This window comes from Artibeus jamaicensis, unplaced genomic scaffold (assembly GCF_021234435.1).
Source record: "Artibeus jamaicensis isolate MK-2021 breed Jamaican fruit bat unplaced genomic scaffold, CSHL_Jam_final contig_414, whole genome shotgun sequence".
In the NCBI taxonomy this organism is placed as follows: domain Eukaryota; kingdom Metazoa; phylum Chordata; class Mammalia; order Chiroptera; family Phyllostomidae; genus Artibeus; species Artibeus jamaicensis.
This window is the reverse complement of record NW_026521822.1, coordinates 2,069,573-2,093,902: the sequence shown is the minus strand read 5'-3', so window position 1 is coordinate 2,093,902 and position 24,330 is coordinate 2,069,573. Positions and strand designations below refer to the sequence as shown.

The 24,330-nt window shown below is 38.7% G+C and overlaps 1 protein-coding gene across 1 annotated transcript in view; it reads right to left on the bottom strand.

Moving 5' to 3' along the window:
• Window positions 1-21,725, bottom strand: part of ERICH6B (glutamate rich 6B) — a 73,669-nt gene extending 51,944 nt beyond the window's left edge. Inside the window, exon 1 of the mRNA XM_053665415.1 lies at window positions 21,315-21,725. Within this exon, the coding sequence (XP_053521390.1) occupies window positions 21,315-21,725 (411 nt within the window). The remainder of the gene's footprint in view (window positions 1-21,314) is intronic.
• Window positions 21,726-24,330: the final 2,605 nt, after the last annotated feature.

The following is a 24,330-nucleotide window of genomic DNA, read 5'->3' as shown; positions in this document are numbered from 1 at the left end:
GAAAAGAAGAGAAAGAAAATATTAGAAAAAAAATCTTTCTTTCTAGTTAAAAAGTTGTTAAGTATGTAATGCTGGGATTGGGGTGGAAGGGTCCTGATTTATAATTTTTATTTTATTTTTACTGTTCCTTACAGTTGTCTCTCTAAATGGTTTCCTTTAGAAATTATGGGGTTGTAATTTTATAAAATCAAAGAAAACTCAAGTCAATAATTGTTATGCAATCATAATTTTGGAATTTCAAGTTTGCTGTATTAATCTTTCATTACAGGTGCTCTCTGTGTCACAATATGAAGGATATCTGTGCAGAAGAGGTAACTGAGATTCAGAGAATATAAACAATTAAAAATATTTTTAATTTTGAAGAACTGTTTGTGTCATTTAATCACCTGTTTGCCTTGAATGATATGATATCAAGAATTTCATGTACAATTGGGATAAAATATGACATGAATTCTAGTAACAGACAATGGCACAGTGGAAATAGTAAAGAAATTAGAATCAGAAAATCTGAATTTGAAACTTACATGTTCAACACTTACACTTAATTTACTCATGTGACAGAGCATTACTGAGGATTATTACTTGGCTATTAAAATGATGTCCCCAAAATTTAAGCATCAAAAGCAAATATTGAAGTCACAATACTAAGTTACAAAAGTAAAATTCAAACTTGTATATATAGTATGTTTAAAAAAAGGAAAACAAAACAACAAAACAAGGACTGCTAGCACCCAATATGGAAACACTAAGAATGGAAAGCATAGATTAAAAATCACTAAAAGGTGAACTAGCTTTATTTATATTTTGATATTGATAGGTTGGGTGGTGTTTTCCTATTTTTCAAATTTTCCACTAAAATGAACAGAGGTAGATTTTTATTTCTCTTTATGTCATTCTTCTGAGATTAAAGTATGCACACAATTTATTAAAAAGCATAAAAAATGATGGAAGGAGAAAGGAAAGGAGAAAAGAAAAGGAAGTCATCAGAAGAGAAAGAAAAGCTTTTCCTCACTTTTCTAATTATTTTCCATGACCTTGGGGTAGTGGCATACCCTCTCTCTAACTCCAGGTTCCTTGTTTGTGAAGTGGGAGCTAAATAATGGCTGGGAGAATTAAAGGAGACAAAAATTGTGAAATATACTACATATACCGTATGCCATTGGACTATGCTCCCAACCTTCTTCGGGACAAGTAACACACGAAAAATGATACTGTTTGATGGGAGAAGAGTGAAGGCTGGAGACAACTGCTAACTGGGGCTCAGCAGCTTCCTCCAGTTGATGATTCAAAGTACACTGGTTGGGAAGCTCTGCCATAGTCTGTGAACCTTCTTGCTTTACAAGTTGGCTGGCCCTCCCATTCCTTATCAGTATATTCAGTACCTTTCATCTCCTTTTTTTTCTCCCCAGCCCCTCCCCACCCCTTGTACCTTTCTTCTTAAATACACAATTTCTAGGTTGGAAAAGTTTACCAGGAGACTCTCATTTGCAAATAGTAACTGAATTATAGCATTTAGGGGAAACAGCATTTGGAGCTGCTGAAGAGAGCTACTGAGGTTAGATAAAATCACATTGTGCAGAAACAGAATTTGTCTAGTAAGTTCTAGGCTTCTAAAAAACAAAAAGGGCCTCATTACAGTGTGGGTTTTTTTTGTTCTATGACAGCACGATAGTAACTTAGATCATGCTTCTTCCTTCAAGCAACTTGCACCTTGTGAGGTCAGAAGAGTATTTTTACATCTTACAATTAATTATATGGTGTGGGAGAGCTTTCACAGCATTTTCAGATATGTTGTCTTATTTAATTAGCTGTGAAGGACGCTATTATTACACATAGAGAAACTGAAACTTAGAGAATGTAATGAGATACAGGCCAAGGTCAAAGGCCCTACTACATGCTAGATCTTCTGAGTCTGACCCCACAGCATTTATACATGTTTTACAAAAAGTATTTGCTGCATTCTGGGGAGTCATATGTGGTTATTGGTTATTTAGTGGCAATTGATGCTGAATTTATATTCAAGTTGCTTATCTAATTTTATTGGATATTCCCACAAACTACTGGGAAAAGAAAAGAGCGGTGGAAGTAGTTAGTCTGTCCCTATTCCAATTTGTCTAGTGCAGTGGGAGTCTCTGAAATTTACCTGACTCTAGATAGTTGGCTGGGGGCACAGATCCCTTGCACACTCTATCAGGAGTGTCCAACCTGCAGCCCACAGGCAACATACAGCTCAGGATGGTTATGAATGCAGGCTGACACAAAATTGAAAATTTACTTAAAACTTGTTTTTTTTCTCATCAGTTTTTGTTAGTGTTTATGTGTTTAATATGTGGCCCAAGATAACTCTTCTTTCAGTGTGGACCAGAGATGCCAAAAGTTTGGACACCACTACGAGTTCATTGCATCTTCTCTTATCTTTGTTATGTCCATTTCACAAAATGGGCAAATGTGGCCAGAGAAGGGGTGTAAACTACCCTTTACAAGGCAATGGTAGGAGAATATAAAATACAAAATAGTAATAATAATAGCCTCTTATACTCGAAGAGGCTCCAAAGGCTATGTGCCTGGCATAGCTCATGATGCTTTATGTTATCTAACTCCTTTAATTTTCACAAACATCTTATAAGGTAGGTCAATTGTTATTCCTAACTAAAATTAAGAAAACCAAAGCAGAGAGGTTAAGTAACTTGCCCAAACTTGTGCATCTAATAAGTAGAGGAGAGATGACATTCAAATCTAGGCAGTCAAGCTCCTGAGAGAGGAAGAAAACAGTTCTTTGTGATAGACTTTTATATCCATCACCAAATAGAGAAATAAATGGCACTTATGCTCTTCCCCCACAACTGATCCCTTGGCAGACAGCGCTAGTTGATGATGGCACTCCTTCCTGCTGAGCCCAAATGGGGCCTCACAATCCGTCTTAATATAGTGCTCCACCACTCATTTCTAGTAACTAACTCATCAGCATGAGAGATAGAAGCCCATTTGTCATCTCTAGGGCTCATTTTATAGGCTCCAATTAATTCACAAAGTTGTTTTTAAAAATAAATGTGGGTGTGTGCATGCATGTGTAGGCATGTATATATGTCTGACTGAAATGAATAAAATTGAACTGGATTCAGTTTGCATTTACTGAGCATCTGCTATATGGGTCAGGAAAGCACTCTTGTTATTCACTGAGGCTTAAAATAATGGATAAACAAAGTTATGTTTTAAAAAGGAGACTGTTCCACATAAAGAAATTTTGATGTAGAGACCCAAAACAGTGGAGGAGTAATTGGAAGCTATATTAACGTTCTCCCAGGACAAATCTGGAATTACAACTAAGTTTTAGAGAAATCATTCTGAGTAACCAACTGAACATGAGCTGGAGAGAAGCCTTATAACAATGGACAGACAGAAGAAATGACCACCACAAAGTCCAATGGAGGAGATGCAAAAGGGCAGGTTTGGCTCTCCTGGGCAGCAGCTGAAGTTCTGGAGGGATATTTTAGTGGCTCAGGTGTTACCCCTGAGAAGTATGGGGTATAAACCCCAAGTTGGGCTCATGAGCCTACAGCACCAGAGCCAGAAAGGAACCCAGATAACATCATCTGTGAAAAGCAGTAGGGTTTCTGTCTGCCAGGGAGAGATAGATAGAGATGTAGAGAGCCTCTTAAAAGGCCAACACAAAAAATTACATTTGCAGTCACTTACCCTGGGCCCTGGCAGATGAAGAGCAGAGTGGACCAGAGATATATGAGGAGAGCCTGTGGTTGATGGTTCTGGAAAGAGAACTGAGGGAACAGCCACCAGGATGCCTATGCTGAGTCATTCCCCATACTGCAGAAGCCATTTTCCTTGGGCAAATCATTCCCCTCCTAGTGGCATCGGCCCGAGAAGAAGCAATAGCTCTGCCCACGGGAATTATTCTGCACCACATTGTGGCGCTTAAGCTGGACTGCTGAGTAAAGTGTGAGGCTCTATCACTGATTAACAACTAAGGTGGAGCTCTGAGACTTTAGTTGGGCCAGGTGCTGGTAAAAGCTGGTCTTGATTCGTAGACTGGTTCATTGTGCACATAAACATGCCCAGCAGAGGGAGCCACAAGCAATGGATTGCTAATAGCCCCAAACAAGTTGCCTGGGACCAGTCACAATCAGCACCTGACAAAGGTCTGCTCCAGAGTCTTTGTAGGTCTACCTAATATGCAGAAACAAAAAAAAGAGACAACCAAAGAGTGAAGACAAATAAACAGGTGCCAAATGAAAAAACTAGAGAATTCCTCAGAAGAAGAACTAGATGAAATTGAGGCAAGCAATTTATGAGGTAGAGAGTTTAGATTAATGACTATAAGGATACTCAGAAGCATGAAAAAAGACATAGAAACCATAATAAAGGACAAGTCAAAATGAAGAATACAATATCTGAAATAAATAATACACTGGAGGGAATCAACAGTAAGTTAGATGAAGCAGAGGATCAAATTAGTGATTAGTAAGACAAGCTAGGAAAAAAAACCCAAGCAGAACATCAACAACAAAAAGAATTTAAAAAATGAGGATCACTTAGGAAACATTTTGGACAATATGAAGCATGATATCATCCAAATGATAGGAATACCAGAAAAAGAAGAGAGTAAATAAGGGATCAAGAACCTATTTGAAGAAATAATGACTGAATTTTACCTAATCTGGTGAAGGAAAAAAGTCACACAAGTTTAGGAAGATCAGAGAGCTCCAAACAAGTTGGACCCAAAGAGGCCAACACCAAGACACATTATAATTAAAATGTCAAGGCTGAAAGACAAGGGAAGAATCCTAAAAGCTGCAAGAACATGACAGGTAGTTACATAGAAGGGAGCAGCAATTAGACTGGTGTCTGATTACTCAACAGAAACATTTCAGGCTAGAAGGCAGTGGTGTGAAATATTCAAAGTGGTGAAAAGCAAGGACCTACAACCAAGGCTACTTTACCCACTGAAGCTATCATTTAAGTTGAAGGAGAAATAAGGGGCTTCCCAGACAGGAAAAAACTAATGGAGTTTGTAATAACAAATCAGTACTACAAAATGTTAAAGGGTTTGCTTTAAGAAGAAAAAGAGAAAGAAAAAAGAGGAAAAGAGTCTAACGCACTACATACGTATCTATCAATAATCACCTTAATGCTCCAACCAAAAAATATAGGGTAGCCAAATGGATAAGAAAACAAGACCCATATATATGCTGCCTCCAAGAGACCCATCTCAGATTGATAGATACACTCAGACTAAAAGTAAAGGGATGGAAAGAATGTTTCATGCAAATGGAAAGGGAAAAAAAAGCTGGGATAGCAATATTTATATCCAACAAAATTGACTTTAAAACCAAAACTATAGCAACAGACAAAGAAAGACACTACATAATGATAAAGGGGAAAATCCAGCAAGAGAATATAACCTTAGTAAGCATTTATGTACCCAATATAGGAGCACCTAAATATGTAAAGTGAATCTTAATGAGCATAAAGAGAGAGATCAACAGAAATATAGTCATAGTGGGAGATTTTAACACTACATGGACTCCAGTGTTAGATCTTCCAGACAGAAAATCTACAAGGAGACAGTGGCCTTAAACAACATACTAGATGAAATGGATTTAATTGATATCTTCAGAGCATTTCATCCCAAAGCAGTAGAATATACATACATTTCAAATGAACATGGAACATTTTCTAGGATAGACCACACATGTTGGGACACAAAACAAGTCTCAACAAATTTAAGATTTGTTGATTTAAATTACATCCAATATCTTTTCTGACCACTATGAAACTAGAAATCAATCACAAGAACACTAAAAAGTGCACAAGGATATGGAAGCAAAATAACATGTTATGAAAAAATGAATGGGTCAATATAGAGATCAAGGAAGAAATCATAACATACTTTGAAACAAATGAACATGAGGAAAATCAATCCAAAATCTGTAGGACACTGGAAAAGCAATCATAAGAGGGAAATTCATAATATTACAGGCCTATCTCAAAAGACAAGAAAAAGCTCAAATATATAAACTAAGTTCACACTTAAAGGAACTTGAAAAAGAACAATAAGCAAAGTCCAAAATGAGTAGAAGGAAGAAAATAATAAAGACCAAAGCAGAAATAGATAAAATACTCTTAAAAAATGATACAAAAGATCAATGAATCTAACAGCTGGTTCTTTGAAAAGATAAACAGGATTGACAAATTTTTAATCAAATTCAAAAGGAAAAAAAAAAGAGACAGGACCCATATAAATAAAATCAGAAATGAAAGAGGAAAAATAACAAATGAAACCAAAGAAATTCAAAGGATTGTAAGAAAATATTATGAACAACTATATGCCAAAAAACAGGACAACTTGGACAAAATGGATAAATTCCTAGAAACATACAATCCTCCAGAACTAACTCAGGAAGAATCAGAGAATATGAATATACAGATTATACATAGTGAAATCGAAGCAGTATATTAAAAACTTCCAACAAACAAATCTCTGGACCATAGCTTCACAGGTGATTTTTACCAAACATTCTGAGAAGAACATAACTTCTTCTCATACTATTTCATAAAATTTAAGAGAAGAGAAGCCTTTCCAGCTCATTTTACAAGGTCATCATTATCCTAATTCCAAACCAGATAAACACACTACAAAGAAAAGAAATTATAGGCCAATATCCCTGATGAACATAGATGCTAAAATCCTCAACAAAATATTAGCAAACCAAATACAGTAATACATAAAAAAATCATACACCATGATCAAGTGGGATTTATTCTGGGAATTTTTTGTGAGGTTGGTACAACATTCACAAAACAGTAAGTGTGATTCACCACATAAAAAAAATGAAGGCTAAAACTCACATGATCATATCAATAGATGCAGAAAAAGCATTTGATAAAATCTAGCATCCGTTTATGATTAAAAACTCTCAGCAAAGTGGGAATAGAGGGAACATATTTAAACATAAAAAAAGCTATATATGACAAACCCACTGTCAACATCATTGTCAGCAGGCAAAAACTACAAGCATTTTCCTTGAGATTGGGAGCAAGACAGGGATGTTCACTTTCATCTATCAATTCAACATAGTAATAGTAGTCCTAGCCACAACAATCATACTAGAAAAGGAAATGAAAGGCATTCAAATTGGAAAGAAAGAAGTAAAACTGTATTTGCAGATGACATGCTACTGTACATAGAGAAATCCAAAGATTCCACCAAGAACTACTAGAATTGGTCAATGAATTCAGCAAAGTGTCAGGATACAAAATAAATATCCAGAAATCAGTAGCATTTTTATTTGCCAATAACAAACTAACAGAAAGGGAAATTAAGAAAATAATCCCGTCCATAATTGCTTCAAAAAGGATAAAACACCTAGGAATAAACCAGCCAAGGATGTAAAAGACCTGTACATGGGTAGTTATAAGGCACTGAAGAAAGAAATTGAAGAAGATAAAAAATAAATGGAACCACATGCAGTGTTCATGGATAGGAAGAATTAACATCATTAAAATGCCATACTACCCAAAGCAATCTATAGATTCAATGCAGTTCCTATTACTGCATATTCCAAAAACATATTTCACAGAACTAGAACAAACATTTCAAAAATTTATATGGAACTACAAAAGATCTTGCATAGCAACAGCAATCCTAAGAAAGAAGAAGAAAGTTGGATGAATCACGCTACCTAATATGAAACTATAATATAAGTATATAGTAATCAAAACATCGTGATACTGGCATAAAAACAGACACACAGATCAATGGGACAGAATAGAGAGCTCAGAAATAAACCCACAACTTTATAGTCAATTAATATTCAACAGAGGAAGCAATCACATACAATAGTCTAATGATAGTTTATTCAATACAATAGTCTAATGATAGTTATTGGGCAAACTGGAAAGATATGGGCAGAAAAATGAAGCTAGACCACCTTCTTACACATTACACAAGAATAAATTCAAAATGGATCAAAGACTTAAGCGTTAGACCTGAGGGCTCCTGGCCAAGATGGAGGGGTAGGTAGATGCACTTTGCTTCCTTGCACAACCAAAAGAAGGATAACAACCAATTTTAAGACAAAAAACAACAAGAACTGCCAGAAAATTGAACTGTATGGAAGTCCAAAAAACAAGGATTTAAAGATGAAACATTCATGCAGACTGGTAGGAGGTATGGAGATGGGCAGCCAGGGCAGAGAGGTGGTGGCTGGTGGACCAGCGGGTCTCCATTTGAGTGTGAATAAACTGGGAGGAACAAATGGGGAGTAAGAGAGACTACACAACTCAGGATTCCACCAAGGGAAAAGAAAACTTCCAAACCTCTGGCTGTAGAAATCTGTGGAGGCTGCAGTGGCAGGAGACTCTCCCAGTCTCACAAGAGTCCGTTAGAGGGGCTCGCAGCATCCTAGACATACACAAACCCACCCTCTCAGGAATCAGCACCAAAGAGGTGCAATTTGCTTGTGGGTAGTGGGGGAAGTGATTGAAAGCATGGTGAGAGCTGAGCAAGTGGCATTTTTCCCCTCTGTGATTCCTCCCCCATGTACAGTACCACAACACAAGTGAAGAAGGTTGTTCCACCCTGGTGAATACCTAAGGCTCAACCTCTTACAACATAACAGGTGCACTGAGATAAAGAAATAGGACCCAAATGAAATAACAGATAAAAATTTCAGAAACTTAACTAATGAGGAGATAGCCAACCTATCTGATGCAGAGTTCAAAACACTGGTAATCAGGGTGCTCACAGGAATGATTGAGTATAGTTGCAAAATAAAGGAAGAAATGAAGGCTATACAAAGTGAAATAAAGAAAAATATACAAAGAACCATCAGTGACGGGAAGAACTGGGACTGAGATCAACAATTTGGAACAGAAGGAAGAAATGAACATTCAACCAGAGTGGAATGAAGAAATAAGAATTCAAAAATATGAGGAGAGGGTGAGGAATGTCTAGGACAACTTTAAACATTCCAACATCAAAATCATAGTGGTGCCAAAAGGAAAAGAGGAAGAGCAAGAAATTGAAAACTTATTTGAAGAAATAATGAAGGAAAAAGTTCCCCAATCTGGTGCAAGTCTAGGAAGCTAGGAGAGTTCCAAAGAAGGAGCACACCAAGACATACCATAATTAAATTGCCAAAGATTAAAGGAAAGAATCTTAAAAGCAGCAAAAGTAGATGGTTACTTCCAAAGGAGTTCCCATAAGACTATCAGATATTTTTTTTCTTAAAAATTGTTTAATTACAGTTGTATTCATTTTCCCCCCACCCTCCCCCAACCCCAGCCATACCCACTTTCCCCTAATCCCACCACCCCTTGGTTTTGTCCATGTGCCCTTTGTAGATGTTGCTGAAAACCTTTTCTTCTTTCCCCCTAATTATCCCCTCCTGCCTCCCCTCTGGTTACTGTCAGATTGTTCTTAATTTCAATTACTCTGGTTATATTTTTTGTTTGTTTTGTTGATTAGGTTTCACTTATAGGTGAGATCAAATGGTATTTATCTTTCACTTCCTGGCTTATTTAACTTAGCATAATGTTCTCCAGTTTTATCCATGCTTTTGCATAGGGTATAAGCACCTTCTTTCTTTCTGTTGCATAGTATTCCATTGTGTAAATGTACCATAGTTTTTTGATTCATTCATTTACTGATGGGCACTTAGGTTGCATCCAGCACTTGGCTGTTGTAAGTTGTGCTGCTATAAACATTGGGGTTCATAGGTTCTTTTGAATTGGTGTTTCAGGGTTCTTAGGACATAATCCTAGCAGTGGAATCGCTGGGTCAAAAGGCAGTTCCATTTTTAGTTTCCTGAGAAAATGCCATACTGTTTTCCACAGTGGCTACACCAATCTGTGTTCCACCAAGAGTGCACTACAATTCCCTTTTCTCCATAACCTCTCCAACACTTGTTCTTTGTTGCTTTGTTTATGATGGCCATTCTCAACAGTGTGATGTGGCATCTCATTATGGTATTAATTTGCATCTCTCTGATGGCTAGTGATACTGAGCATCCTTTCACATGTCTCTGAGCCCTCTTAATATCCTTGTGGAAGTGTCTGTTTGGGTCCTCTGACCATTTTTAAATTGGGTTGCTTGTCTTCCTGGGGTGGAGTCATGTGAGTAGTTTATATATTTTGGAGGTCAAACCCTTGTTCGAGGTATCATTGGCAAATATGGTTGGTTCTCTTTTCATTTTTATAATGTTTTCTTTACCTGTGCAGAAGCTTTTTATTTTGATGAGATTCCGTTTGTTTATTCTTTCCTTTATGTCCCTTCCTCTAGGGGACATACTGGTAAAAATATTGCTGCGCAGAATGTTTGTGATTTTCCTGCCTATGTTTTCCTCAAGGACTTTTATGGTGTCACAACTTATATTTAAGTCTTTTATCCATCTTGAATTTATTTTGTGTATGGTATAAGTTGGTGGTTGAGTTTCATTTTTGTGCATGTAGCTGTTCAGATCTCCCAGCACCATTTTTTGAAGAGGTTATTTTTATTTCATTTTATGCTTCTGCCCCTTTATGCTTCTGCTCCCTGATCATAGAGACTTGGGTTTATTTCTAGGCTCTCTATTCTGTTCCATTGGTGCGTGTGTCTGTTTTATGTCAGGACCAGGTTGTTGTAATTACAGTGGTCTTGTAACACCATTTGATATCAGGTATTGTGATCTCTCCTACTTTGTTCTTCCTTCTTAAAATTGTTGTGGCTATTTGGGGTCATTTATGGTTCTATATAAATTTTTGAAATTTTTCTCTATATCTGTGAAATATTTCATTGGCACTTTAATAGGGATTGTGTTGAATCCATAATTTGCTTCAGGTAGTATGGACATTTTGATGATGTCAGTTTTTCCAATCCATGAACATCAAAAAAGACTTTACAGGCAAGAAGGTGCTGGTAATGAGTATTCAAAGTCATGAAAGGCAAGGATCTACATCTAAGATTACTTTATCCAGCAAAGCTATCAGTTAGAATGGGAGGGCAGATAAAGAGCTTCCAAGCCAAGAATGTACTAAAGAAGTTCAGTATCACCAAACCATTACTATATGAAGTGCCTTATCTAAGAAAAAGAAGAAGGTCAAAACTGTGAACAGTAAAACAACAACAAACTCACAACTTTCAACAACTGAACCTAAAAAATCAAAACAAAAAAACAAACTAAGCAAACAAGTAGAACAGAAGAGAGTCACAGAAGTGGAGATCACATGGAAGGTTATCAGTGGAGAGTGGGAGGGAGGAGAATGGGTGAAAAGGTACAGGGAATAAGAAGCATAATTGATAGGTACAAGATAGACAGGAGGAAATTAAGAATGTTATAGGAAATGGAGAAGTCATAAAACTTACATGTATGACCCCTCGACATGAACTAAGGGGGTGGAATGCTAGAGGGAGGGGAGTGCAGGATGGAAGGGGATAGAGGGCAGCAAAAATGGGACAATTGTAATAGCATAACCAATAAACTATATTTAAAAAGTAAATGTTAGGCCCGAAACAATAAAAATTCTTCAAGAAAATATAGGCAGCAAAATCTTGGACATTGCTTAGACATAGCAATATATTATTGGCTATATCTCCCCAGGCGAGGGAAAAAATAAACAAATGGGATTGCATCAAACTAAAGATTTTTGCACAGCAAAAGAAAACATCAACAAAATAAAAAGACAACCCACCAAATGGGAGAACATATTGCTAATATATCTGATGCAGGCATGTCCAACCCGTGGTCTGTGGGCTGCATTGGGCTTAGGATGGCTATGAATGTGTCCCAACTCAAAGTTGTAAGTTTACTTAAAACTCGTTTTTTGCTCATCCATTTTCGTTTGTATTTGTGTGTTTAACGTGTGGCCCAATACAACTCTTCTTCCAGTGTGGCCCACAGATGCCAAAAGTTTGGACACCCCTTTAAAGGGTTATTATCCAAAATTTATAAAGAACTTACAAAACTCAACACCCAAAAAACAAAAAACCCAATTAAAAAATGATTAAAGGCCCTGAATAGACACTTCTCCAAAGAGGACATATGGATGGCCAATAGACATGAAAAGATGCTCAACTTTGCTAATTATCAAAGAAATGCAAATTAAAACCACAATGAGATGTCATCTCACACCTGTCAGAATGCCTATCATAAATAAATCAACCAATAAAGAGTGCTGGCAAGGTCATGAAAAAAGAGGAACACTTTTGCATTGTTGGTGGTTATGCAGATTGGTACAGCTATTGTGGAAAGCAATATGGAGATACCTCAAATAATTAAAAGTGGATCTGCCTTTTGACCTAGTGATTCCATTTCTCGGAATATATCTGAAGGAATCCAAAACATGAATTCAAAAACACTAAAAGAAAGAACATAAGCACGTCTATGTTCACTGCAGGGTTATTTACAATTGCCAAGTTATGGAAGCAGCCTGAGAACATCAGTATCTGAATGGGTAAAAGAACGATGGAACATTTACACAATGGAATACTTTGCCATAAAAAAGGAAATTTTACCCTTTGCCCAACAGTGTGGATGGACCTAGATGAAATTATACTGAATGAAATAAGCTGGTCAAAGAAAAAGAATTACCATGTGATTTCACTCACATGTAGAATCTAATGAATAAACTGAACTAATAAGGAAAATAGAAACAGGCTCATAGATAGAGAGCAGGATGACAGCTAAGGGAGGGTTGTTAGGGGGTGCAGGGATTGAGCAAAAAGGAAAAAGGACTTATGGACATGGACACACTGTGTTGATTGTAGGGGGGATGGGAGTATAAGAGGACTACACAGTAATGCAAAAAATACAGTAAAAATTTTTTTAAAAAGATATTTTCATGTATATTTTTTAAAAACTTGAGAATCCTCTTGTAAACCTTTTGTATAATGGGTTTTCATATATAAAGACACTCTTCCCTGTGCCTTTAAAGGGATTTTAGCATTCTTTTTTTTTAAATTAATTTTATTTAGTTATTTTTCAAGTACAGTTTTTTTGTCTATTTTTCCCATCCCAGCCTCCCCCGCCCCTTGCTCCCCACCTCCCTCCCATTTCCACCCCCCTTAGTTCTCGTCCCTGTGTCCTTCCTATTTGTTCCTCCAAATCCCTCCCCCTTTTTGCCCTTAACTTCCCTTCCTTCTCCCCTCTGGTCACTGTCCCCTTGTTCTCTATTTCAGTGTCTTTGTTTTTTTTTCTGCTTGCTTGTTTGTTTTGTTGTTTAGCTTCCTGTTAAAGGTGAGATCATATGGTATTTGTCTTTCAGCACCTGGCCTATTTCACTCAGCATAATGCATTCTATCCATGTTGTTGCAAAAGGTAGTAGCTCCTTCTTTCTCTCTGCAGCATAGAATTCCATTGTGTATATGTACCACGATTTTTTGATCCATTCATTTACTGATGGGCACCTAGGTTGCTTCCAACTCTTGGCTATTGTAAATTGTGCTGCTATGAACGTTGTGGTGCATAGGTTCTTTGATATTGATGTTTTAGGATTCTTAGGATATAATCCTAGCAGTGGAATTGCTGGGTCAAAAGGCAGGTTGATTTTTATTTTTCTGAGAAAATTCCATACTGTTTTCCATAATGGTTGTACCAGTCTGCAATCCCACCAACAGTGGACTAAGGACCCCTTTTCCCCACGATCTCTCCAACATTTGTTGTTTGTTGCTTTGTTTATGACAGCCATCCTGACTGGTGTAAAGTGGTATCTCATGGTGGTTTTAATTTGCATCTCTCTGATAGCTAACGATATTGAGCATCTCTTCATGTGTCTCTGGATATTCTGTATGTCCTCTTTGGAGAAGTGTCTGTTCAAGTCCTTTTCCCATTTTTTAATTGGGTTCGGTGTCTTCTTAGAGTGGAGGCGTGTAAGTTCTTTGTATATTTTGGAGATTAAACCTTTGTCTGAGGTATCATTGGCAAATATGTTTTCCCATACAGTTGGTTGTCTTTTTAATTTAATACTGTTTTCTTTAGCCACGCAGAAGCTTTTTATTTTGATGAGATCCCATTTGTTTATTCTTTCCTTTACATTCCTTGTTCTAGGGGACATATCAGTAAAAAAGTTGCTGCATGAAATATCTGAGATTTTCTTGCCAATGTTCTCCTCTAGGACTTTAATGGTGTCACGGCTTATAGTTAAGTCTTTTATCCACCTTGAATTTATTTTGGTGTATGGTGTAAGTTTGTGCTCAAGTTTCATTTTTTTGCATGTAGCTGTCCAGTTCTCCCAACACCATTTGTTGAAGAGGCTATCTTTACTCCATTTCATGTTACTGCTCCCTTTGTCAAATATTAATTGACTGTAGAGAGTTGGGTTGATTTCTGGGCTCTCTGTTCTGTTCCATTGGTCTATGTGCCTGTTTTTATGCCAGTACCAGGCTGTTTTGATTACAGTGGCCTTGTAATACAGTTTGATATCAGGTATTGTGATCCCTCCTACTTTGTTCTTCTTTTTCAAAAGAGCAGCTGCTATTCGGGCTCATTTATGGTTCCATATAAATTTTTGAAGTGTTTGTTTTATGTCTGTGAAATACGCCATTGTTACTTTAATAGGTATTGCATTGAATCTGTATATTGCTTTGGGTAGTATGGACATTTTGATGATGTTAATTCTTCCAATCCATGAACGAGGTATATGTTTCCATTTGTTTGTGTCTTCCTTGATTTCTTTCTTGAGGGCTGTGTAGTTTTCTGCATACAGGTTTTTTACCTCCTTAGTTAGGTTTATTCCCAGATATTTTATTTTTGTTTTTGCTACATTGAATGGGATTTTTTTCTTGATTTCTCCTTCTGCTGATTCATTGTTGGTATACAAAAACGCCTTTGATTTCTGGATATTGACTTTGTAACCAGCTATTTTGCCAAATTCATTAATTAGTTCGAGCAGTTTTTGGGTAGAGTCTATAGGATTTTCCATGTACACTATCATGTCATCTGCAAACAGTGACAGTTTTGCTTCCTCCTTTCCTATTTGGATGCCTTTTATTTCCTTTTCTTGCCTGATCGCTGTGGCTAAAACTTCCAATACTATATTGAATAGAAGTGGTGAAAGTGGACATCCTTGTCTTGTTCCTGATCTTAGTGGAAAAGCTTTTAGTTTTTGCCCATTGAGTATGATATTGGCTGTAGGTCTCTCATATATGGCCTTTATTATTTTGAGAAATGCTCCCTCTATTCCAACTTTGCTGAGTGTTTTTATCATAAATGGGTGTTGTACCTTATCAAAAGCTTTTTGCACATCTATGGATATGATCATGTGATTTTTGTCTTTGCTTTTGTTTATGTGATGTATTACATTTACTGATTTGCGAATATTGAACCATCCTTGCATCCCTGGGATGAATCCCACTTGGTCATGGTGTATGATCTTTTTGATATATTGTTGGATGCGATTTGCCAATATTTTGTTGAGGATCTTAGCATCTACGTTCATCAGCGATGTTGGCCTGAAGTTCTCTTTCCTTGTTGTATCTCTATCTGGTTTTGGGATTAAGATGATGCTGGCTTCATAAAAAGAATTTGGGAGTTTTACATCCTTCTGGATTTCTTGGAATAGTCTGTGGAGAATGGGGGTTAGCTCTTCCTTAAATGCTTTGTAGAATTCTCCTGTGAAACCATCTGGCCCAGGACTTTTGTGTGATGGGAGTTTTTTGATTACTGCTTCAATTTCTTTTGCTGTTATTGGTGTATTTAGATTTTCTGCTTCTTTTTCACTGAGTTTTGGAAGATTGTATTTTTCTAGAAATGTGTCCATTTTCCCTAGGTTCTCAAATTTCTTGGCATGCAGTTCTTCATAATAATTTCTTACAATCCCTTCTATTTCTGTGGTATCAGTTGTAATCTCTCCTCTTTCATTTCTGATTGTGTTTATTTGTGTCCGTTCTCTTCTTTTCTTGATGAGCCTACTTAAAGGCTTGTCTATTTTGTTTATCTTCTCAAAGAACCAACTCCTGGATTCATTGACCCTTAAAATTGTGCTTTTCGTTTCTATGTCATTTAATTCTGCTCTAATCTTGGTTATTTCCTTCCTTCTGCTTGCTCTGGGCTGTCTTTGTTGTTGTTCCTCGAGTTCTTGCAGGCATAGGGTTAGGTTGTTTGTTTGAAATGTTTCTATCTTCTTTAGGTAGGCCTGTATTGCTATAAACTTCCCTCTCAGGACTGCCTTCACTGTGTCCCATAAGTTTTGGGTTGTTGTGAGATCATTGTAATTACTTTCCAGAAACGTTTTGATTTCTTCCCTAATTTCATTCTTGACCCATTTGTTGTTTAATAGCATAGTATTCAGTCTCCATGATTTTGGGTGCTTTGGGTTTTTTTCTTTGGGGTTGGTTTCCAATTTCAGTCCCTTGTGGTCAGAGAGGATGCTTGGTATGATTTCAATTTTCTTGAATTTTTTGAGGCTTGTTTTGTGTCCTATCATGTGGTCTATCTTTGAAAGTGTTCCATGTGCATTTGAAAAGAATGTGTATTTAGCTTCTTTGGGATGAAGGGCTCTATATATATCAGTTAAGTCCATTTCATCTAGGGTGTTGTTTAATGCCACAATATCTTTGTTGATATTTTGTTTGGAAGATCTGTCCATTTTTGATAGTGGGGTGTTCAAATCCCCAACTATAATTGTGTTCCTGTCAATAGCTTTCTTGAAGTCCTCTAAGATTTTCTTGATATATTTGGGTGCTCCTATGTTTGGTGCATATATGTTTACAATGTTAATGTCTTCTTGGTGGATTCTTCCCTTGAGTATAATGAAGTGACCTTCTGGGTCTCTCTTTATGGCCTTTTTTTTGAAGTCTATTTTGTCCGATATGAGAATTGCTACCCCAGCTTTTTTTTCTTGTCCGTTTGCTTGGAAAACTTGTTTCCAGCCTTTCACTTTTAGTCTGTGATGGCCTTTTGTCCTGAGGTGGGTCTCTTGTAGGCAGCATATGTGTGGGTCATGCTTTCTTATCCATTCAGCTATTCTGTGTCTTTTCATGGGAGCATTTAATCCATTTACGTTTAAGGTTATTATTGATAGGTACTTATTCATTGCCATTTTTGTACCTGTGTTCCTCTCTGTCACCCTCTTATCCTTCCTTCCCTTAAAGCAGTCCTTTTAGTATTTCTTGTAGAGCTGGTTTGGTGGAGGCGTACTCTTTTAGGCTTCTTTTGTCTTGGAAGCTCTTTGTTTGGCCTTCTATCTTGATTGAGAGCCTCGCTGGGTAAAGTAGCCTTGGTTGTAGGCCTCTGGTTCTCATTACTTGGAATATTTGTTGCCATTCTCTTCTTGCTTGGAGTGTTTCCATTGAGAAGTCAGTAGCTAACCTTATTGGGGCTCCCTTGTATGTTATTTCTTTTTTCTCCCTTGCTGCCTTTAAGATTCTCTCTTTGTCTTGGAATTTTGGCATTTTCATGATGATGTGTCTTGAAGTGGGCCTCCTTGGGTTCCTCTTGATTGGGACTCTCTGTGATTCCTGGGCTTGTGAGACTTTTTCTCTTATCAAATTAGGGAAATTTTCTCTCATTACTTGTTCAAATATGTTTTCTATTCCTTGTTCTTCTTCTTCTCCTTCTGGTATTCCCATTATTTGGATATTATTACGTTTCATATTGTCTTGCATTTCTCTTAATCCCTCTTCATTCTTTCTGAGCCTCTTTTCATTTTCTTGTTCTTCTGTGAGATGCTTTCTACCTTGTCCTCCAACTCACTAACCCTATCCTCTGCTTCATCTATCCTACTTTTGAAACTTTCTACTGTGTTCTTCAATTCGGAAATTGTATTCTTCATTTCCTCTTGTCTGTTGCTGATAGTTTCTATTTCCTTTTTCATATTGCTGTAGTTTGCAGAGAGATCATTATAGTTCCCCTGTAGTTCCTGGTAGTTCACTGTGAGCTCTTTGAACTTCGTAATAACCAGTGCTTTGAATTCACTATCTGATAGTTAATCAGCCTCTATTTCATCTAACATTCTTTCTGAAGTTTCTGCTTTTTCTTTCATTTGGGGATTGTTTCATTGTCTTCCCATTGTTTGAGACTCTTCTTGTTAGTCTCCGCTTCTAAAATTGATCTGTTCTGAAACCCTGGTTTTATGGTGTGAACTTCTGTGGTATGATCCTTGTGAAGTTCAGAGGTGCAGACTCCTTGAAGTTTCTTGATGTTCTTCGTCTCCACCTACTCTCACGCTGGTCCTTGTGCTGGTCCCTGCGTTGGTCACCTACCACTGCTGAATGTCCCGGCTCTAGTAGCTGCCTCCTCAAGCACCCAGGCCCATTATTACGGCAGCGGCACAGAGTCTGGGAATGTCCCAGCTCCCATATCTGGCTCCTCTGCCGCCCAGGGCCGTCACAGGGGTTTGGAGTGTCCTGGCTTCTGTACCTGACTCCCGGTGTCTAGTCCTGTCTCTATGGCAGTGGCACAGAGGCTTAGAATGTCCCAACTCCTGTACCTGATTCCCCAGCGTCCATCCCGTAGCTATGGCAGTGGCACAGGGGCTGAGAATTTCGCTCCTGTAGCTGGCTCCTCTGCAGCCCACGGCTGTCACAGGGGTTTGGAGCGCCCCGGCTCCCGTACCTGATTCCCCAGTGTTCAGTCCAGTCGCTATGGCAGCAGCACAGGGGCTGAGGACGTCCTGGCTCCCATAGCCGGCTCCTCTGCCACCCAGGGCCGTCACAGGGGTTTGGTGCATCCTGGCTTCCGTACCTGATTCCCCAGCATCCAGTCCAGTCACTATGGCAGCAGCACAGGGGCTGAGGACGTCCTGGCTCCCGTAGCTGGCTCCTCTGCCACCCAGGGTCGTCACAGGTGTTTGGTGCATCCTGGCTTCCATACCTGATTCCCCGGCATCCAGTCCCATCGCTATGGCAGCGGCATAGGGTCTGAGAACTGCCCGGCTCCCGTAGCTGGCTCCTCAGGGCCCAGGCCTGTCTCTATGGCGGCGTCACAGGGGCCTTTGGTGTCCCAGCTCCTGCAACTGACCATTCCGTTGCCCAGGCCGGTAGCTATGGCATCGGCACAGGGGCTGAGAATGTCCCAGCTCTGGTTCATGACTCCTTTGTCTCCCAGGACCGTCACAGGGGCTTGGAGTGTCCGGCTCCCGTACCTGACTCCCCGGCTCCCAGGCCTGTTGCTGTGACGGCAGCACAGGGGCCGCGGGAGACCCAGCTCCAGTAGCTGACTCTGCCGCCGTCTGGTGTTTCAGCATCGGTCACAATCTCTGGTCTTTTAATTTCATAAATGCTGGGTAACCGATGGTTTGTTGTGCTGTTTCTCTATAGATCTGCCAGGATTTTCACCCATGAGTACAGGAGCTAGCATCAGCTCCGTCTTACTCCGTCGCCATCTTCCCAGCATCTCCTGGATTTTAGCATTCTCCCACAGCTTTTTTAGTGCCTCTCCAATTTTTCCTGGCAAGTCATTTATTTTCAAAGCTCTTGCTTTGTACACGGTTCTATTCTTGACAGCATTATATTTGTTTTACTATAGTAGGTAATATGTTTACAAAAGTTAGTACATAGAGGGGGCATGTTAAAAATGCTTGATACATACTGTGCAAAAGAGATAGCCTGAATCCTATTTTTTATTATTAAAACTACACTTGGTACTTGATCAGCAGGGATATTAGGATTCTGAGAAGGAACTTAATTCCCAGCAATACAGAACATATCTCTCTAATGCCCCATCTAAATGTCTATGAGGGTCATAGGAATCAATGCTGATAAATCTGATTTGATGAAAAAGGACGTAAAGGTTAAATGCCTCTGTGGCTGCAGAGAACACCCAGCTTTTAGGATGTAGGTTGTGTGTAATCAGATGGAGATTAAAAATTCAAGCAGCCTGAGACACCTATAGTTGGTAGCAGAACTGGATCCAGAAAAACAATTTAGTTCTATTGTACTTGCCACTCAACATTAAGATGCTGCCCATGACCTGGACTTTTTAACTCTCCATAACTAGTTGGATATGGCCCTGCAGTCATAACATCAAGGGATGACACCATATGGGCTTATGAGTGAAAATATGTCAACCACATCTCACAACAGCATGAGGAGACCACTGACAAGTAAAAAAAAAACCAGCTTAGGCAAAAGTTGCCAATTGCAGAAACATTATTGGAAAAATGTAAGCTTGGGATGAGAATAACTCCAAAGTTAAATGAGTATTTAACTAATAAGGTAAGATGATGCCTTCCAGGGGCCAAATAGGCACCATGAGAAGCATACTAGTGTCTATTGACCTAGCAACAGATTGTGGGAATGTATTGTAGGAAATAATTAGAGGTCACTGATACAATTAGCTCTAAGGATGTTTTTTGAAGTGCTGTTTAAAAAAGTAACAAAAATCAGAAGCAATGAATGATCAATAATAGGGGATCAATTAAACTGTTATGGTTTCTATTATACAATTGCATTATACAATATAATGCAATACAGCCATTAAACAATTTGTAGATAACTTTTTTTTTTTTAAATATTTTATTTATTTATCTTTAGAGGGGAAGGGAAGGAGAGAGGGAGAGAAGCATCAATGTATGGTTGCTTTTCGTGCATCCCCTGCTGGGAACTGGCCTGCAGGGGACTGGTGTGCAACCCAGGCATGTGCCCTGACTGGGAATCGAACCGCGATTGTCTGGTTCGCAGGCCCGCGCTCAATCCACTGAGCTACACCAGCCAGGGCAGTAGATAACTTAATAAATGAAATTATATTCATATAAGTATGTAACATTTATATATAATTACAATATATAAGTATATAAATGGATGTATCTTAAAAAGAAGGTTACAGTATATAAAGTCTGAGGAGGAAATAACCAAAAGTGTGAAAGAATTATCTCTGGGTGGTAGTGATTAAGACAAATACCATATGATCTCACCTACAAATGGAACCTGATCAATAAAATAAACAAGTAAGCAAAATACAAGCAGAGACACTGAAGTAAAGAACAAACTGACTGTAACCAGAAGGATGGGGGAAGGGGGATAATGGGGGGAAAGAAGGGGAAGGATCATCAAGGAACATGTATAAAGGACCCATGGACAAAGCCAAAGGGGCGGGTAGGATTGAGTGTGGGACATGGGGGTGGGTGATGCAGGGTACAGTGGTGGGGGGAAAATGGAGACAATTGTGCTTGAACAATAAAAAAAATACACTTTTTCAAACATCCAAAATGAACATGCATTACTTGTGCAATGATAAAAAGATACAAATTATGTCTTTTTAATGAACAGATGATTTATGTTATCAGGTTTCCCTCTTTGCTCTGTTGACATGGTGTTTTGGGTCATGGCTATTGAAGCTGTGAGTAGAACTTGGTCAGTCATGAGTCTTCCTACTTGTCAGTACCATGGGTAGGGTTGATAATTTGAACTTTGGGTAGTTCTCAAGTTTGTTCTTTTTTCCTGGGCACTGTGGTGAACTAAAGCTACCATCTTTTGGAAGGGCCTCCTCCATATACTCACCCCTTTCCAGATATTCTTCATACAAATGATTTTTTTCTTTCAGACTCTTTTTCTGCTGCAGATATTCTTGTTCATACAGGTATGCCTCTCCTTTCAGACACTTTTCTTCCTCCAGATGCTCATTCTCCTCCAGATACTCTTTATCTTCATAAAATGGAGATTCTTCCTTTGAACTCTCCTCCTCTCCCTCAATGTCCTCTTCCTCTGAAGATAAGGTCTGTGTGGATTGTTGGGAAGTGGTAGAAGGGTGAAGAGATGATGACTCCCCTGATAACTGATTACTTTCAGCAGACATGTTGGGGAAGCATTAAGTGGATGAAAACCTTCAGCAGCAGATAAAGTCACTTCATCATCCTGGTAACCAACAAAGGGGTAAAAGTTCATTGGTTAGTAATTGCCTACTGCATATGATTATGTCCATTTTTGTTAGTTTTATTCTGTAGTCTTTTAGTATGCAGATCGGTACATGGTGGCCCATGAAAAGGCACAAAAGAAGGGGACAGGAATTTTACCCTCAAGGAGCTAGTGGAGAAACCACACCTGAAGGCAATACCTTTAAAATTACTGCATGATATGAAATAAATAAGAAGAGCTGAAAAGTGAGGACATGATCAGTGTTTAGTGGTATAATCATTAGAGAAGCCTTTTATTTATTCATGAAGATGTATTTACTGCCACAATAAGTAAGACAGCAACTGTTTTCCAGGAGCTTGAAATCTGGGGAGAAAAACAGTCATGCAGATTTCTATTTATGAGAAAGCACAGTGGAAGAGTTACAGACAAGATGGTATATACAGGGTGATTGGTCCTTGGTCAATGAGGACCCCTATAGGTGGAGGTCTGTGGGGCATGTAATCATGCCACACACACTGCCACTTCTGCTGGAAGCTCCACCCACTGTTAGTTTACTTAGCACATTGCTAATGTTTGCATCCCCAGCTTCAACATAACTGTGTGCACCTTGACTCCTCTAGGAAGTCTTCCATGCTCCATGCTATGCTCCATTTGTACCATGTTGATTTTCATTTAAGTAACTATTTTGCTATACTAAATAATTTATTTGCATGTCTGTCTTTCCAGCAGATTGTGAACTTCTTGAGAGCAGAAAGGATTGATTATTGTTTAAAAACATGTTTTGAAGCCTTCCACTCTTCTCCATCTTCACTGTATCCACAGCGAACATTCATGTCTCCCCAGTCTGGATTGCTACAGCACACTCTTAAATGGCCTTCCTGTCATCACTGCTGGTGGTCTTCTAGTATTCTTGTGAAAATCATATCATGATATGCATTGTTTAAATCAGGTCATGATATGCATTGCTTAAAAATATCCCAACAGCTTTCCCTTGCACTTAGAATAAAAAAGCAAACACCATTCCATGCCTTCCGGGGCCCAGTAAGATCTATTACCTATCAGTCTCCATTCCCTACTCTCCTAACCCTGTTATTATCTCCCATAACACTTACCATTATTTCTAATTATGTTTGTTTCTGTGTTTACTTGTTCAATCTTTCTTTTCTACTAGACTCTAATTGTCTGGGTGACAGTGGCCTTATGTGACCCATTCCCCACTCTATCTCCAATGGTTAGGGTGGTGACTAATACAAAATAGATGTCCAATAAATATATGATCAGTGACTGAATGATAGGCCAAGAATAAAGGGCTCTGGAACAGTGTGTCTCAAAGTTTTAAATATAATATTTATTCTGCACAATGAGATAAGTTGAAAGCCTGTTCATTGTGGAGGCCACCTGCCCAGAGTCTTCCTGTTTGCTCCAAGGACTTAAGAAATAAATATCTTGGCCTACTTTTTTATAGACCTCTGATTGAGAAGCTCTTTTCTAGGGACCCAACCAGATAAGATAATTAGGATCAGTTTTTTTTAACATATATGCAACAAAATGAAATGCCCAAAATGAAAGAAGTAATGTATAAAGACATTCCAAATGGAGCAATGGGCTTATTTTGTCTGCCTGCAGCGTTGCTAGAGCTCTTGGGTTATTGGATTTCAATAGGATTAGCTTGGGGCCGTGTGGTGTGTGTAGAGGTGTGCTGCCTAGAACTCTTTTCCAAGAAGGACTTGCTTCCCAGCTGTAGGGAATGTGGTCAACAGATAGCCACAAGCCACCAGCTGTATTAGGATCTGCCTCAGTTGCAAAGAGTCTCCTTCTGGAAGTCATGCCCTTATCAGGGCAGCCTGAATCTGGTGACTAAGCAAGGTGGGGATATGAGTCCAGCCCACCACAGCTGGGACACCTCTGAGAGGTGGTATTCACCCCAGAGATTTGCACCAGGCTAGCAAAGCTAGCTAACTATTCCACAGCACTCTCTCCCTGCCAGTTCTGTGTTCTTGCCCTTCCTTTCTCAAGTGTTGGTTCCTAATGAACATTTTGCATCTCAACAGGTTGTATCTTGATAGTTTGTACCTTAGAATCTATTTCCAGAGAAACTACCCTGTTACAGGCAGCTTCACAAAATATAAATCTGGAAAAGAATTTATTGTAAACTTGGGGAAAGAGAAGGGAAAAGGCCTCATGGATAGTTTGATACTTTAGAAGTTGGCAGGGTGAGGAGCAATCAGACCTGCCTGGGGCGGGGAAAACTGGCCTGGCAAAGAGATGACAAGGCAGTAGAAGTAAAGGCAAAGCCAGGATGCAGAAAACTTTAAAACCCATTACCATATTAAGCATCTTGTTTTGGGTGGTGATTGAGAAAATGATAGGATTAAAGCAATCCTGGATGGAACAAGAGGATTCTTCTGGCCATTCACCAGGTGGTTAGAAAAGAGCAGAGACTGGGATTTCCACCTGCAGTTGATTTCCTCTTTTCTCCATCACTTCACAGCTCTGTAGTATATGCATGCCTTTGCCTGTAGGCTACCTCAAATGTTTTTTTTTTT